General features: G+C 53.0%; 1 protein-coding gene across 1 annotated transcript; it reads right to left on the minus strand.

Annotated features, from left to right (window-relative positions):
- Positions 1–1783: 1783 nt before the first annotated feature.
- On the minus strand, positions 1784–12171 carry CUNH11orf24 (chromosome unknown C11orf24 homolog). Its single transcript, XM_035013446.1, has 4 exons — positions 12060–12171; positions 8503–8703; positions 3826–3999; positions 1784–3041 (listed from the first exon to the last, which is right to left on the minus strand). The coding sequence occupies exons 3-4, from the start codon at positions 3899–3901 to the stop codon at positions 1933–1935; spliced, it is 1185 nt and encodes a 394-aa protein (XP_034869337.1). The 5' UTR covers positions 3902–3999; positions 8503–8703; positions 12060–12171; the 3' UTR covers positions 1784–1932.
- Positions 12172–16723: the final 4552 nt, after the last annotated feature.

The following is a 16723-nucleotide window of genomic DNA, read 5'->3' on the forward strand; positions in this document are numbered from 1 at the left end:
ATGTTACCCCCCAAGGAGGGAGGGATGGAGACTGCAACCAGTTCTCGGGGGATGAAAGGACAGGAAGTCCCTGGCTGGGGCAGGGGGACAGGGAGGCCCTGACAGCCAAGCCCCTGTTCCTTGTAAGTAGGGGTGCCGGGCAGAGGTCCCCCGTCGTAAGCTGAGGACGAAAGCCATCCCTGTGGGTTGCCCCTCCTCCTACCTCCCTGGAAGGGAACAAAGCACCCAGTTTGTGGGGAGCGCCTCCAAACTCTGGCTCACGCACGAGACTCAACCAGCCAGGGTGTGAAACCTGCCCTTCGCAGGCAGGTAGGTCCCGGCCCAGGTGCCAGGTGGCGGCCGGCAGAGGAAAGGGCATCCTCCAAAGCCCCGATCCTCTATGCTGACGAGCAGAGCCGCTGTCCGGGGACAGTGGCGCAGGGTGGCCGGCCGCTCTGGCCGGGAGCGGGGACAAGCCCTTCCAGCCAGTCAGCGCCGATACCCGTGATCGCACGCGCAGATGGGCTCAGGTGTGTGGCGGCGTCCCCCGGGAAGGAGAAACAAGAGACACAGGCTGGTTGAGGCCCAGCTGTCAGGACACATGGCGTGGCTCTGAGACAGGCAGAGGCCGCAGAGGGGAAAGGGGGCTGCTGGACCGACCACAGATGGACAGGACAGGACAGGCTGCAGAAACCCGGGCAGAGCTGGAAGGCAGGTGAGGACCACAGGGATGCTCTGATTGCCCTGCTCCCCACTCTATTTCTCCATCCTTGGCTCCTACGGGATTTCTGGGTGATTCTAGGTCTCCCCATTCCACAGATGAAGAAGCAGAGTTCCAGAACACGCCACCCTCGCTCCAAGTACACTTGGTCTGGGAACACAGCTTTCCGCGTTGCCCACCAGCTCTCACTGCCTTGGGCAGGTAGGCAGAGCGAAGGCCTCGCTCCCCCTGTACTCCAGAGCACGTCTCCCCCTCCTGTGCCTCAGTGGCCCCACCTTTAAGGTGGGGTCTAGTGCTGCTGTGTTGGGGCCGAGGTGGGGGTTAAGTGGTTCGTGCGTTAAGCACAAGGACAGCGGCTGGTGCAGGACGGGCACTTCGTGTCAGCTCTGAGGGCTGGAACCTGGGAACCCGGGGACGTCATCCTGCTCGGGAGACAGAGCCCTGGGTGCACTTAGGCCTGGGGCTCCCCTGGGTTCCAGGGTGACATGGGGCAAGGGTTAGGGACGGTCCTGCCACACTGGCTGATTGGGTTTCCACGAGGCATGAGCTGTGCGGATTCACCGAGAAGTCAGTCCGAGCAGGTCCAGGCTGACCCGGCCACACCGGGCAGCTCACCTGGTTAACGTGCTGGACTCAGCTCTCTCGTGCCTACATCAGGTTCTAAGCTTGCACCACCACACAATTCAGAAAAGGGACATCTGCAGGAAGGCCCCGTCTCCAGGGGGTGTCAGGGATGCCCAGAGCCTGGGGTGCCCTCCCCTGCACCGAGCACGGGGCACGTTCGGGTGTAACAGTGAGGCCCCAGAAAGTGGGGCGGACACAGAAGACCCCAGAACCTGGTGTTACAGTAAATGCTGACGAACATGAAGCCCACCTCGCGCGTCCCAGGAAGCGGCCCCTGGTGGGATGGTGGACAGGACACGGCCTACACTCATGGGGGGACACGGGTCTGAATGGAAGGCGGTCATTGCTTTAATTTGGGTCGGGATCCACACCGGGGCCCTGCCAGCCCCGCTGTAGTGGGATCACTGCCCACTCCATGGACATGATTGTTTACAAAAATAAATATGAAAAAGCAGCAACTCTTGAGTGATCGAGGAATTAATCTGACAGCAAGTAAATGTGTTGAAGCGTCCGGCACACCTCCTAATTGCACCAAAAGGATCTGGAAGCACTTGGTTTGGTCTCAGAGGCAAAATGGGAGGAGGAGTGGGCTCGGCCTCCTCGGCCCGTCACAGTTCTGAGTCTGCGTACATCCCATTGATGAGATAGTCCACCTGTGTGTACTCTTTCTTCCTGTAACTCTCGTAGGCTTGCAGGGCTAACAGAACCAACACTATGATGAAAAGAGTCACCCCGAGCAAGAGCACTGCCAGGAGGAAACCTCTGTTCACCAGAGACGGGCTGAGGGGCTTGGCAGTGACCACCAGGTACTGGCCTTGGCTGCTGAGCGGGCACAAGGCTGTGGGTGGCATCTTCGAGCCCCCGGGACTCCCAGGCGCTGGGGTAGTGGACGCGGCACCAGGAGAGGTTCCAGGCAGCACCTGCTCGGGGGGCTGGGCTGTGCCGGGCCCCGCGGTCCCCCGGGTCGATGGAGCAGGACTTGGCCGGGTCGTGGGGGACGTGGCCTCCCCCTTGGGGGTCGGGCTGCTGTGGGGCGCAGGCGCTGACACTGTGCTGGTAGTCGGCTCCCGGGCCGGGGCCGTGGTGCCGGTCACCGCTATGGTGGCCGCGGGAGCCGTGGAAGCCACAGGTGGGCGGGTGGGCTCTGAGGTGCTGTTGGAGAGGGTGGGCATGGGCCCACTTGCCGTGCCAGCCGCGGGCTGGGCCGCTGATGCCTGGACGGCGGGGGCTTGCGTGGACACGTTAGGTGCTTGTGGACCCGACGGGGGTGTGGGGCTGGCTGTGGGGTTGCCGGGGGCATGCTGGGAAGGGCTGTGGGCACCCGCTGTGGTCCCAGCGGCAGGCTGAGCGCTGGTGGCCAGTGTCGTCAGGGCGGCTGTGCCCGGCAGCAGGCTGCCGCTCAGCACCTGCACGCGAGGGACGCTGACGGTGGCGGAGGACGGGGTCCGCCCCGCCGCCGCCGAAGCAGGTGGCAGGGGTGCCCTGGAGGCGACTGGGTCAGGGGCACCTTCCGTCCCTGCGTCGTCTGTCCTGAGAGTTCTCCCTGCTGTGACCGAAGGAGAGCTGGCGTTGGCCGCCGGGCTTGCTGTGGCCAATGGGACAGGAGAAGGTGTCACCGTGGTCATTGTTTCAGACGTTCCATGAAGGACTCTCATAATTGTCATCACAGATGCATCTTTCTCGTCTGGATTATCTGTCTTGTTGAGGACTGAGTGCCCTTGAAGTCAGAAAAGGGAGAAAAAGATACCATCACTTCCTGTGCAGGTAGATGATTGAGAGAGTGTCTTAATTTCTGGCCCGTTGGCCTGGCCTGGGTGGCCTTTCCCCGCAGCCCAGTGAGAACAAAGGAGGTGATAGGTGAACACCTTTCCCTCTTATCTTCCCCCTGAGCACACGGAGCCTGCTACCCCTCGGAGGGGCACTTGGCACTTTGATGTAAAAACTCCCTCGTTTTCTGAACCCTGAACCCATTGAAGTCTCTAGAGCTCCACTCTTTGATCCAATTCCCACAACCTCAGACAGAGTGAAAGTCTCACCTTAGAGGTGGGACTCACCATTAACAAAACCCATCAAACATGCACCCGGCTTTAGAAACCAGATAAATCATTGCCCAGGTATTCACACCATAAAACAATTCTTGGCTTTCTGCAAGGGTTTGTGGCAGGAATTCCTGGAGATGAGCAGTGCTTGGCATGGAGCAAGAGTGTAACGAAATATCTGATGTGTGAACAGATGAATTCGCCAGTGAAGATCAGGTTTATAGAAGAAATTTTGCAGGGCCAAGTGAATGACCCTCTCAGGAGTCAGAGGCCCAGTCCCTCGGGGGCTTTCTACCCAAGCTGGCCGTGGAAAAGTCTGGCCTGACAACCATCCCCAGCGCAGCACCCGGGCGGCTCTGGGGCCCCCGACTCGCTGGCCTAGGCCTGCACGCGTCCCTTGGTCTCAGGGTGCTTTGAGATCACTGTCGGCCTGACCAGGAGTCACAGAGCTTTCTCACTTACATGGATCCTTGATTGGCACCAGGCTCTCAGATAAGGACAAGGAGGAAATCCAAACGAGCACAAGGGCTGTCCACATCTTGTGGGTGAGCCAGGAGCAAGGCTGGGCGGTCCCTGAGGCTCCCAGCTGGCCACTCCTCAGGCTGCTAATGATTCCCTGCTGCTTGGCTGAAGGATCTGTGGTCAAGAAAGGTGTCTGGTCAGTAATGCACAGCCTCACCTGGGACATGGGGCATGGCACGGTGCCTACTGTGGAGGGTTCTGGAAGGTCCAGGGTGCAAATTGAGCTGAGCGCTTTGACCAGAGCCTGGCACCCAGGAACAGTGTGATGCGTCTCAACCACGGTGATCTAGTGATCGGTCCCATGCCTGCATTTGATGGGTTTAAAGGACTCCTTGACCCACTTTCACTATGTGTCTCAACCTTTGTAAGTGCCCACTTTCCTACCCAGAGTTCCTAATGTGAAAGAGCAGTAGAGAAAGGGCCAAGATCTGATCCATGCTCCCAGGGCCAAGGTCTCTTGATAACCAAGATCGGCCAAGGTCACATATCAGGCCCAATGTACTTCTGTACACTCCACAATAGCTGACCACACCTTTCACATGGGAGATATCCTTTAGCTAGCCAGCCAGCTATCTCCCATTCATCTATCCATCCATCATGTGTCATCCATTCACCTATCTATTATCCACCCACCCATCCAACATCCATCCATCCATCCATCCATCCACTACCCATCTATCTATCCATCATCCACCCATCCATCCATCCACCCACCCATCCATCCATCACCAACCCATCCATCCATCCATCATCCATTTGTCATCCACCCATCCATCACCCACCCACCCACCCATCCATCCATCACCCACCCATCCATCCATCCACTTACCCATCCATCCATCACCCACCCATCCATCCATCCACCCACCCATCCATCAATCACCCACCCATCCGTCCATCAATCACCCACCTATCCATCCATCCACCCACCCACCCATCATCCACCCATCCATCCATCACCCATCCATCCACCCATCATCCACCCATCCATCCATCATCCACCCATCCATCCATCCATCATCCACCCATCCATCCATCCATCAATCACCCACGCATCCAACCATCCACTCACCCATCCATCCACCCATCATCCATCCATCCATCACCCATCCATCCATCCATCCATCATCCACCCATCCATCCATCACCCATCCCATCACCCATCATCCAACCATCCATCCATCATCCACCCATCCATCCATCCATCACCCACCCATCCATCCATCCATCACCCACGCATCCATCCATCCACCTACCCATCCATCAATCACCCACCCACCCATCCATCAATCACCCACCCATCCACCCATCATCCACCCATCCATCCATCCATCCATCCATCCATCCAATATTCCCTGAGTGCCTGCTCATGTGCCGGGCAGTACATGTAGAACAAAAAGATAAAAGCCACACAACTTTTTCCTCCAGGGAGCCTGCCATCCAGTAGGAGACACAGAAAAGAGGTCACTGCAAGCTGTTGCAAGCATGGAGCAGAGGTGTGACTCAGTGCCTGGAAGCAGGCAGGGATGACACATGGGAAGGCCTTGATGTGTAAGTTGGAGGCTGGTCCTCTGTGTGGAGGCCCCAAAGGTGGGTGGGGGAGCACAGGGTGCTGTGGGGCTCAGAGGAGGCACTGAATTCTGGTGGGTCGAGGGGTGTGGCCAGGGAAGGCTTCCTGGGAAAGCAACAGGTGGGCCATGTTCTGAAAGATGGATGAAATCCACCTGGGAAGGGGTGGGGGAGGCGGGTGGGAGGGCACAGCAAATGACAGCAGCAGGGCCAGAGGCTGAGGGTCAGTGTGCTGTGACCTGGGATTAGACCAGAGATTGGCGGGGGAGCTGAGGCAGGAAGGTGCTTGGGCAGCAGGGACAGAGGAGGGGCAGGCATGAGAGGAGCCCAGCAAGGAGGCGGCAGGGGTGGCAATGCAGGCAGGAGGAGACAAGGTCACAGGAGGCCGACGGACTGGACCAGGGGGTGCCACTGTGAGAAACAGAGGTAGTTGTGAGGACCTGGTCACCCAGCTGTCTGCAGAAACTTCCAGAAATGCCACAACAGCTGAGCCTCACCAAGAGGAGGACTGGGCGCAGCCAGAGCTGGCTTCCTGAGTGCACAGGGGTCTCCCCTCCCTCACCCTGGGGCCCTCCAGTGTGCTGGCAGGCTGGGGTCCCTCGCTGCAGGGGTACACTGGGGAGCAGAGGGGCCCACTGGCCTCAAGCATCCCATCCCTTCATGCCCTGCTGGTCCTGGGTGTGCCCTGATCCTGTCCTGAGTCCCGCATGGCTACCTACAGGGCCCAGGTCCTCTCCAGACAACGACACAGTCCCATGCAGTCATGACTGGTCCCATGACTAAACAGCTGATCCGGGCACAGGGCACACAGAACACAGGCCTGCTGGGAGTGGAGGGCAGGCAATGAGCCTGGGGCTCCTAAGGGCACCTCCGAAATCAGTCCTGCCTGAAGACACCCAAGGCCTTTGGTCTTTCCACTGGCCCTTACCATGAAGTTCTTTAGTTGCACAGAACGTCATGGAAGATAGCACTCGAGTCATGCTAAGTGAAAACGTCCTGACCGGCTCCTTACCTGACATGGAAGCTACCCACTACCCTCCCTGGCCCTGCAACTAGGCAGGCTCCTGGTGACTGGGGCAGGCTCACTGTCTTTCCATGAGCCCTGAGTCACAAATCAATCACTTTCACACAACTCCATCCCAGCCCTGATCCACATGCCATTCCACAGCTTCCAGAAAGATCCTTGGAACCCACAAAGGTGACCCAGCCTCCACTGCTCAGACCCCACTATCCCAGGATAACCTCCAAACTCATTAACATGGCCAACACGGCCTTCAAAATCTGGCCCTGCTACCTCTGCCCGATGGGCCCAGCCCCACTGGGCACGTGGAATTCCTGCAGGTTCCAACCCAGTACCAGGCTTAGCCACCAGTCTGCCCCAACAAGCACATCCAGCCCTGCTGGGAGCTCCGCCAAGCAGCCCCTGCACGGCAGAAAGGGACATGTAGAGAGTGGCCACACGGTGGTTTTCCATCTCCTGTGATCAGAGGGGACTGTGGGAAAGTGGCCCCATGACTGGAAAGCCCCACAAACACAAACCCTTCTGGAAGTCTGGTGCATTCCTTGATGCTTCTCACCCCTTTGCAAGAGTCCCTAGCTTTATTTTAGTTTCAAGTTACACCTTCCATCCAAAACTGTCCGTAAGGGCTCCTGGGAGCTTAGAGGTCTAGAGGACTCAGCTCAGAAGCTACCGATCTGCATCTGTTTTCTTTCTTTTCTCTTCTTTTTTTTTTTTTTTTTAAGATTTTATTTATTTATTCGACAGAGAGAGAGAGCCAGAGAGCACAAGCAGGAGGAGGGGCGGAGGAAGAGGGAGAAGCAGGCTCCCCACTGAGCAGGGAGCCCCACATGGGGCCCGATCCTAGGACCCCGGGATCATGACCTGAGCCGAAGGCAGACACCCAACCCACTGAGCCACCCAGGAGCCCCTGCATCTGTTTTCTGGACTGTAAAAGTCATTCTTTGTTCTGACAGAAACAAGTGGGGGCAGGGTGGGGAGAGAAGAAACAAACCAATACCATAAGAAGAAAGAACTGAAACTGGAAGGTTTCAGGAACAAAGAACCCACACACCCCACGAGCTGAGGCAATGCAGTTGGGCTCTCAGTAAATAAATGTATTTAAATGGCTCATTCTTTGGCCAGTCACATCTACAGAATGCATTTAAAATGCTACCACTGCTGAGCCCAACGTGCTCCCTACACGGACCTGGGGTCTGCTGGGTGGGATGACGTGACCAGGGCTTCTTGCATGTACCACAGGCCTTAGGCCTTCTGCTGCCCGCCTCACCACAAATCTCTAGGGCAGGGTCAGCAAACTTCTTCTGTAAAGAGCTAGACAGCAAATGTTTTAGATTTTGTGGGCCACACCATCTCTGTCTCAGCTACTTAAGTCAGCTGCTGCAGTGCAAAAGGTGGGCCATTTGTAAATGACGGGTGTGGCTGTGTCCCAATAAAACTTTATTTACAAAAACAGACAGGAGGTGGGACTTGGCCCATGGGCCCTAGTTTGCCAACCCTGCTCTAGCACTGGAATGAACTTCAGAGCGGATAATTCAGCTAAGGGACGGAGGAACTGATTCACTGTGCCCAGTGGATTTCCTCCTTCTCTTTCAGTTCCTCATGCGGAACAGACACGGACTGGACTGTCTCGTTAGTGGTCTGGGGACAGCCTCGAGTCTGTCTCTTCCTGGGAATGCTGCTGCCAGGCGGCTCCTCCTTCACCCCCAGCATCAGTAGGGGGTAAGCATTGCGATATTTCAACATCAGGCCAAGAGAAAACCTCTTGCGGTACCCAGTGTTTGGGTACCCAGAAGAACAGAAAAGGGCCACAGAGGACCACATGCTCCCAGCCCCTGCTGTCCATCCCTGCTCGTGGCCCCACCCTCCCGGGCTACCTGGGAGGGCAGGACCTCTGACGGTGAAGCGCCACAGAACAGGGCCCTCCTGGTTGCGGCAAAGCTTGGGCCCTCTGGCCCTCGGGGCCCTCTCTGGGCTCACTGTCCTGACGCCAAGCAGGTGGCCCTGCCTGCAGGGCCACGGACACTCACCAGACACAGTTGCTCAGGGCGTGCTCTCGAGCTGGGCCGTTGTCCTTGCTGGAGAGCGGCGGGCTTGGCTCCGTGTGCTTGCTGGCTGAGGTCTGGCTTTGCAGGAGGCGAGAGCAGCTTCGAGGAGCACTTGCTGGCCATGGCATGCTCTGCGGCACACGTGGGACACGGGCAGATGCCCCGCTCTGGCAACAGACGCATCTACGGTTTGAAAAAAGAGTAAATATTCCTTAGGAAAGGCATAGGGGGAAAAGACCCGGGCGGCGCGGGGAGGCACTGAAACAGCAGCCTTGAACAGATCATCGTGCTGGGAAGGAGTATTAGAACTTTCAATGTCAAGACTTACGAGGTAGCACTTTCTACTGCTGGAATTTCTTCAAAGGAAGCAAGTGGATGGATGTTTAAAGATGAAGGTCTAAAAAGGTGTTCATCGCGGCGTTATTTATAACAGCAAAACAAGTGGAACGGTTATAGAAGATACGGTCCCAACCACATATAAATACCACGGCAGCCGTTCAGAAATACACTGGCTGGCTCCGTCAGGTGGACTGTGTGCCTCTTGATCTCGGGTTGTGAGTTCAAGCCCCGCATTGGGTGCAGAGATTGCTTAAAAATAAAATCTTGAAAAAATACAGAGCTTTCTATTTATTGACACGGGCCGCATGCATCATTAGATGGAAAAAAGCAGGTCATACAACAGCATACACACCGTGACTCTCTTTTTATTTAAATAGACATTTGTTAAGGGGTCTGGAGAGATTTACACCAGAGCATTAATGATGGTTATGCCTGGGGAATGAATTTACTGGTGATTTTCTACTTCATATACATACATATACACATATGTGCGTGTATATATATATATACATACATATCTTTTTTTTTTTTTTTTTTTTGCACAAGCATGTATCGCTTTTGGAAAACATTTCTGAAAGGCTCATGAAAGAAACCAATGTCCGATTTTCTTCAAGTATTTTGAGCTCTGGGGCAGAAAGGCACAGAGTAACCCCACTGGATAGAGTTTCACATGTAGATTTTAATAATTTACAGAAACTCCATAATTTACATATCAGGAATTGCATTTTTCTAGGAGCCAACTAAAACTTTAGAGGGACCAGGAGGACAGTTGTAATGCAAAGATAGTAACCAGCACAAATGTGATTCTCTCATTGATGAATATTTAATGTAAACTCGGGAGATCATGAAATAGCTCTCACTTCCCACAGGGCCAGATATTAGGAGGTGGTGATGCGTGAGGAGCGCCACGGGCCCGCAGGTGCACGCACAGCCAACGACACACGCAAGCACACGCACACACATGCCCACACGCTGCCACATATGGATACATGCATGTGTGCAACACAAAGGTGAGCGCATAGATGGAGCATTTTTCTAAGACTATGTCAAGAAACTCCCCAAGTTTCTCAGGAAACTTCTACTGGACACCGTCACTGCTTATTCACTCCCAGCCGGTGGGGCCAGTGATCACCCCCAGAGATGGAAAGTGGCCACTGTAGAGCCCAGACTGGGCCCTCCCCTCGCTGGGCCATGACCCCACCTCTCTGGAATGGGCCTGCCTCCACTTCCCAAAAGCATATTCTAAATGTCAAGATTCACGTGTGAGGACCTGCACTAATCTTTGTAAGTTGACTCACAATGGACAAACCCTTAACAAGATTTAAAATACTTTGTCTTGTAAAGGCTTTAGGGAGCCTTAAGCGAGGGGCCGGCCAGTTATTCTCATTATTAGGGTGCAGGGAGACTAGGTAGACCGAGGCCTCAGACTACAATAGGTGGAAAGGAAAGAGCCCCCTGGGGCAAGAAGGGAATAAACAGGAAAGAATTAAGTTATTATTAAGTGGAAGACCCGCAGATGGAAAGACAGGAGTGAGGCTGGTGCTGGGAGTCCCTCTTTTTCAGGGTCAGCTCCCCACAAGTTCAGCTGGGAAGGGGCAGCACCCCTGGAGCCAGGTGACCCTTCATCAGAAAGGCACCCCCAGACTGTGGCCCTAGGTGTCAACTTCCTGATCCTTTTCTGGTTCATGATCTCGTGATGCCTTCTAATACCTCCTGTCTCTGAATTCTTATGTTTCCAACCTTGGCTTGATTTTTTCTTTAAAAGATTTCATTTATTTATTTGAGAGAGAGAGAGAGAGAGCACAAGCAGGAGGAGCTGCAGAGGGACATGGAGAAGCAGGCTCTCCACTGAGCAGGGAGCCCGACATGGGGCTCAATCCCAGGACCCTGAGATCACGACCTGAGCTGAAGGCAGACGCTTAACTGACTGAGCCACCCAGTTGTCCCTTGGCTTGATTTTTTTCAAAAACTCTTTTAGGAACCTGTTTGTTATATGCTGAGTCCTGTGTGCAGGTTACATGGAATCAGACTCCAAATTGCTGGATTCCTTTTCCTGGCCTAGACAGGTTCCTAAGATCTAATACAAGTAATCCTTAGGCTTGGTGAGGGATTATAAGTGTTACCCCCACATTCCATCACTCTAGTAAGATTTAAATCAGCATCAACATGGCCTCGGGCCCTACTCCGAGCTGGAGAAGCTTTATAAACCAAGGAGCAGGAAATGCGGAAACAAATACAGGGTAAACCACAGATACCTAATCCCAACACATCATCTGGCTGAACTTTGGCAGCAGAACCCAAGGAACACAGGTTTGTGGTTTTGCGTATATAGACCTTGCCCTGTGGTCTAAAGGACGTGCCTTCCTGGCAGATGGGAACCTGAAATGGATATCGTTTTAATTACACTGTTTGCTTCCAGGTTTCTGCAAGTTTTGATATCACAGCTAAATGCTGATCAAAGGCTAGTTTTTGCTGGCAATGTGGTGTGTAAATCTGGCATTCCCTTGTCCATGAAGCAAGTCCAGCATATAGGTGGAAAATTCGTATTTTAAATACTTTCCTCGCCGATTTCATTGCAATTTTTAGAGACGCTTCCTCTAGGGGGTAAAAATAACTGCACGTCGGTATAGGCAGATTTCTAAGCATGATGTTTATGTCTTATGGCAAACCATGTGGGTGCTGATTCCTCCTGTCAGCCCGATCGCTGACTGCACACAGTAAGCAGCCACGGGGCTCTCACACCCGGGAGGGAGGCAGGCAGATGGAAAGGCACAACCCCTCCCAGATGGAGGGCCTGGGGGGAAGGCCTGGGTCACCCAAGAGGCCAACTCTTTCTTGGAGGGCAGCACTTCTGGGGCCCAGCCTTGCCCCGGGAAAACCTTTCAGTTCCCCGCGCATATGGGAGTGTCCCGACTCTCCCACCCTCCGCTCCCAAACTCAAACAAGCCGGGCCTCTTCCTCGGTTTGGGATCCCCCGAAGCCCTCCCCCTCCCTCCAGCCTCTCGGTCCCCCATCCGTCCCTCCCTCTCTCCTGTCCTCCTCGTCTTGCACCTGCGTCCCGACTGATCTTTTCTCGGTCCCCCTCCTGCCTCTCATGCCCCCATTCAAGCCTCCTCCTGCCCCCACCTCCCTCTTTCGGTCGCAAGCCGGTTCAGGGAGCCGTGACAACAGCTCCCCGGACGGCGGCGCGGGCCCCTTACCCGCGCGCGGCAGGCCTGCGGCGGCCGGGCGGCCGTCGGACGGCGGGGAAGTGCCCGCGGCCCGGCGTGGAGACGTGGCCGGCAGCGGAGCAGCGCACCCGCACCGAGACTGCTCGAGGCAGCCGCCCCAGCTCAGGCCCCGCCCAGGCCGCCCCGGAACTGACGTCACCAGAGGCGGGCCCGGAGGGCGGGGCAGCTCCGGCCGGAGCGCGGAGCAGCCCGGCGGTGCCAGGCGCAGCCGGCAGGGAGCCGGAAGCGGGGGGCGTGGCTGCCCCTCAGGCTCCGCCCAGTACGGGGCGGCTCGGGCTCGGGCTCCGTCGCGCTCGTGGCCGGAAGCGGCCAGAAGCGGCTATTTCGGACGGGTGTCCGGCGGAAGTGGTGGCGCTGCGCCTCGGCTGCTGGGCTGTGGGGCCCGACGGCGCGCAGGGCCCGAGCCCTGGGGGTGGCCCGCACTCCTGCGCTCCTCCCTCACACGGTCCAGCCCCGGGGGTCCAGTTAGTAAGAATCGTGGGGGTGGGGGCCACGGTGCTTGGAGCGCTTACCACGTGCCGAGCCCCGCGCTGGGTTCCGTGGTTTACCCGCCAAGTTCGTTGATTTAATTCTGCGACAGCGCTCTAGGGGCTCTGGGCCTGTTTTACAGATGCAGAAGCTGAGACTCAATGTTTAGTAATTGCAAGACGCGGGATGACAATGGGGCCAAATAGGGCGTCAAGGAAAGTGTATAGGACTTGACTTAGAAGTAGGCTTTGCAAATGACTGGTTGTGTGACTGAATCCCACTCTGTGTAAAACCCTCTCAGGACCCCCAGGTCCAAAGAAAGCCCGTCTGTGAAGGATGATCTCGTGGGAATAAACAAAAGGCTTTATTTTCGGTCTGTTGTGTAACCTGTCTTGAGGTCCTGGACTAAGAAACTGAACCAGACGGTGTGCAAAGACGAGATCACCTCCCTGCTCTGAGCTCCGGGAGCTCCTGAAATGCAGTTTAGAGCTGCCATCTCCAGTTCAACCTCATAGTTTCAAGTCGTGTAGAACTTAGCCTGCAAAAACAAGTTTGCGGAGACCCAGGCCAGTTGGGAGGGTTTGTGCAGACAAGATCCTCTTGCTTTGTGTTTGCTTTGATTTTCCCAACTCGCTCGGATCTAACATGAGAAGTGCAGTATCTATGTTCAGGAGAAAATACACCCAAATAGCCGGTTGTAGTTCTATGCCTGTCTTCCTCAAAAATCAACGTCTGTGACTGTTTTCCTCTTTGGTAAAATCAGGACAATCTTTACTGCTGGGGCTGAAATTACAAAGATAAAGACACAAGCCTCCTTCTCTAAGAGCTCATAGTCTAGGGCAGGGGTCTGCTGGCCCTCTGTCTGCTTTTGTAAATAAAGTTTTATTGGGATACGTTTATACCCTTTATATATTGTCTAGGCTTTTGCCCTGCAAGGGCAGAGTTGAATAATTGCAGCAAAAACTGTATGACTCACAACACCTGAAATATTTACTGCCTGGTCCTTTACAGAAAATATTTGTGAGCCCCCAGCCTAAGGTGTTACTAGAAAATGGTTTTCAGATAGCAATGCAACTATGTTTCCAAGATGGTCCAGAATACAGGAAAGCTCATTCTCTTGTAGAGGAACCTTCCTTTTCAATGGGTTGGGGTCATCTGGAAGCTAGTGTTGAGCACAGCTTTGGGAACTGCCTGGCTGCTTCTGCAGGGTATCATGAAGAGTGGAGCAGGGCTAGTGTGCTGTTGTAGGTGGCTGTGGATGCAATAGGTTAAGAGAAAGCTTTTGTCTCAGGGTACAGATCATCTCAGGGCTTTCTATGCAAATACAGCAGAGCCCAGTGCTCTTAGTCATTGAACTACATTATTATTTGAATATAGTCCATACTAGATTTCACATGCAAAGAGCTCTGGAGTAACCCTGCCTGGCTTCAAACCCCAGCTCCACTTTTCGGCTGAGTGAGAGTGAGTGAGAGGCTTAGGCTTTCTGTGCCTCAGTTTTATCTTTACTCATGGTAGTTCTGTTCAGCAAGGTCTCCATGAAGACCGACTTAGTGAATTCTGAACCATCACTCCTAGGGAAAAAAACAAGGGCAGTATTTCCCTTCATGCTCAACCCTTCATTGTCATTATTAATCGAAGGTTCCTTTTTACTCTGTAAACAGAAAATTAAGGACATGAAAATTATGAGACCTCGTAGAATAAAGATGGATAATGATGAGGATAGAAATATAATTCTGTATGCATTATTGGGCTGCTGTTCCTGACCTGTCACTTATAGTGCTCAGAAATATTAAGTTTGGCAATCTCCTAGGTATTTACCCAAAGGAAGTGAAAGCATATGGACCCACAAAGACCTGCATGAAAATGTCTACAGCAACTTTATTCACAATTGCCGAAAACTGGAAACACTCAAATGACGATCAGTGGGTGAGAGGATATAAAATTTCGGTACATCTATACAATGGACTACTACTACTCAGCCATGGAAAGCAGAATCACTGATAACAGTCACCAACACTGAAGAATCTCAAAGGCATTATGCTAAGAGAAACCAGACAGAGGAAACTACAGTTAAGGAAGGTCATTGAGAGGACATGACCTCCGGTTGATCTGTGAGCTGGACACGGGCACTCAGAGGCTACTCAGCCTCTCTCCCGTCCTTGGAATGTGGGTTCTGGTTGGCTTTCCCGCTCCCAGAGGCTGTTCCAAGGATGTAGGCTTGAGATGGTTGACGTGGTGTTGAGAACACCTGTGCGGTGTATGGGACTGAACCTTGTTAAGGCCTCTCTCTCTATAAACTTCCAAGATTCGGCAGCTGGTGCAGGGATTCACTCACACTGATGCCACTCAAGACAAACCTCATATGTAAGTTCCCTTCACTTACTCAAACTGCCACCTACCAACCTGGAGTGGCCTTTCTCTTTCTTTGGTCTCTTCCTGCCCTCTGCATTTTGGGGCCAGTTTCAGATTATACACGGGAAGCTCCCAAAGAGGTTACAAACCGACAACTACATACAGTATGATTCCATTTATATGACATTCATGAAAAGACAAAAGTATAGAAACAGAAATCAGTAGTCCCCAGGGGATGGGAGAGGGAACAGGAATTGGCTTAGATTTGCCAAATAAAGTACAGGTTGCCCAGCTAAATTTGCTAAATCTGGCAACTCTAGATTGACTACAAAGGAGTATAAGGGAATTTTGGGGGGTGATGTGGATATTTTATATCTTGATTGTAGTGATGGTTGAACGACTGTATACATTTGTTACAACTCATGAAAATGTGAATTTTACTGAATTAAACTATGCCTCAATACATTTAACTGAAAAACAAAACAAATGTTCTGCTGTAAAGAAAGGCAAAAATTAAAGGATTGTGATGTTAGTTACATGCATGTGTGTAAGTAGAACTGAACACTTAAAATGTACGCATTTTGTTGCATGTAAATTATACCCCAATAAAGTTGTGGTTTTTTAAAGATTTTATTTATTTATTTGACAGAGACAGAGATAGTGAGAGAGGGAACACAAGCAGGGAGAGTGGGAGAGGGAGAAGCAGGCTTCCCGCCGAGCAGAGAGCCAGATGTGGGGCTCAATCCCAGGACCGTGGGATCATGACCCAAGCCGAAGGCAGATGCCCAATGACTGAGCCACCCAGGCGCCCCAATAAAGTTGGTTTTTAAAAAATTACACAAGGGATAAAGAGTGTCATTTCGTGGGCGCCTGGGTGGCTCAGTCAGTTAAGCATCTGCCATCAGCTCAGGTCATGATCTCAGAGTCCTGGGTTCGAGCCCTGCATCGGGCTCCTGGCTCAGTGGGGAGTCTGCTTCTCTTTCTCCCTCTGCCCTTTGACCCCACTTGTGCTCTCTCTCTCAAATAAATAAATAAAATCTTAAAAAAGAAAGAAGAATTTCACTTCAAATTGATAAAAAATCCAACACAGTAGGAAGATGTAACACAGGGTTACCTGGGTAGCTCAGTTGGTTGAGTGTCTAACTCGATTTCAGCTCAGGTCTTGCTCTCAGGGTTATGAGTTCTGGCCCCACATTGGTCTCCACACTTAAAAAAAAAAAAGGAAGATGTAACATTTCTAAATATTCTAAATGGGGGCGCCTGGGTGGCTCAGTTGGTTAAGCGACTGCCTTCGGCTCAGGTCATGATCCTGGAGTCCCGGGATCGAGTCCCGCATCGGGCTCCCTGCTCAGCGGGGAGTCTGCTTCTCCCTCTGACCCTCCTCCCTCTCCTGCTCTCTGTCTCTCATTCTCTCTCTCTCAAATAAATAAATAAAATCTTTAAAAATAAAATAAAATAATAAATATTCTAAATGGGAATACACCCAATAATAAGACCTCAAAATACACAAAGCAAAATTGGCAGAGGAGAAATAGAAAAAACCCCAACGTAGGGAGAGATTTGAGTATGTTCCTTTTAGTAATGTATAGAACAGAGAAAACAACAGCAGCAACAACTATAAAGATCATTCAAGACTTGAATGACACAACTGATAAATCCCGGCCTCATGGGCATATAAAGATCACTCCACCAATAACTGAAGAGTCAATAGCATTAGTGGATGTCCTGAGGGAAAGGATTAAGAGTATGATTTATCAGGGCACTTGCGTGGCACAGTTGGTTAAGCATCTGACTTTCAGGTCATGATCTCAGGG

Source organism: Mirounga leonina, unplaced genomic scaffold (assembly GCF_011800145.1).
Source record: "Mirounga leonina isolate KUSES-001 unplaced genomic scaffold, KU_Mleo_1.0 Mir_166, whole genome shotgun sequence".
Classification (NCBI taxonomy): Eukaryota; Metazoa; Chordata; class Mammalia; order Carnivora; family Phocidae; genus Mirounga; species Mirounga leonina.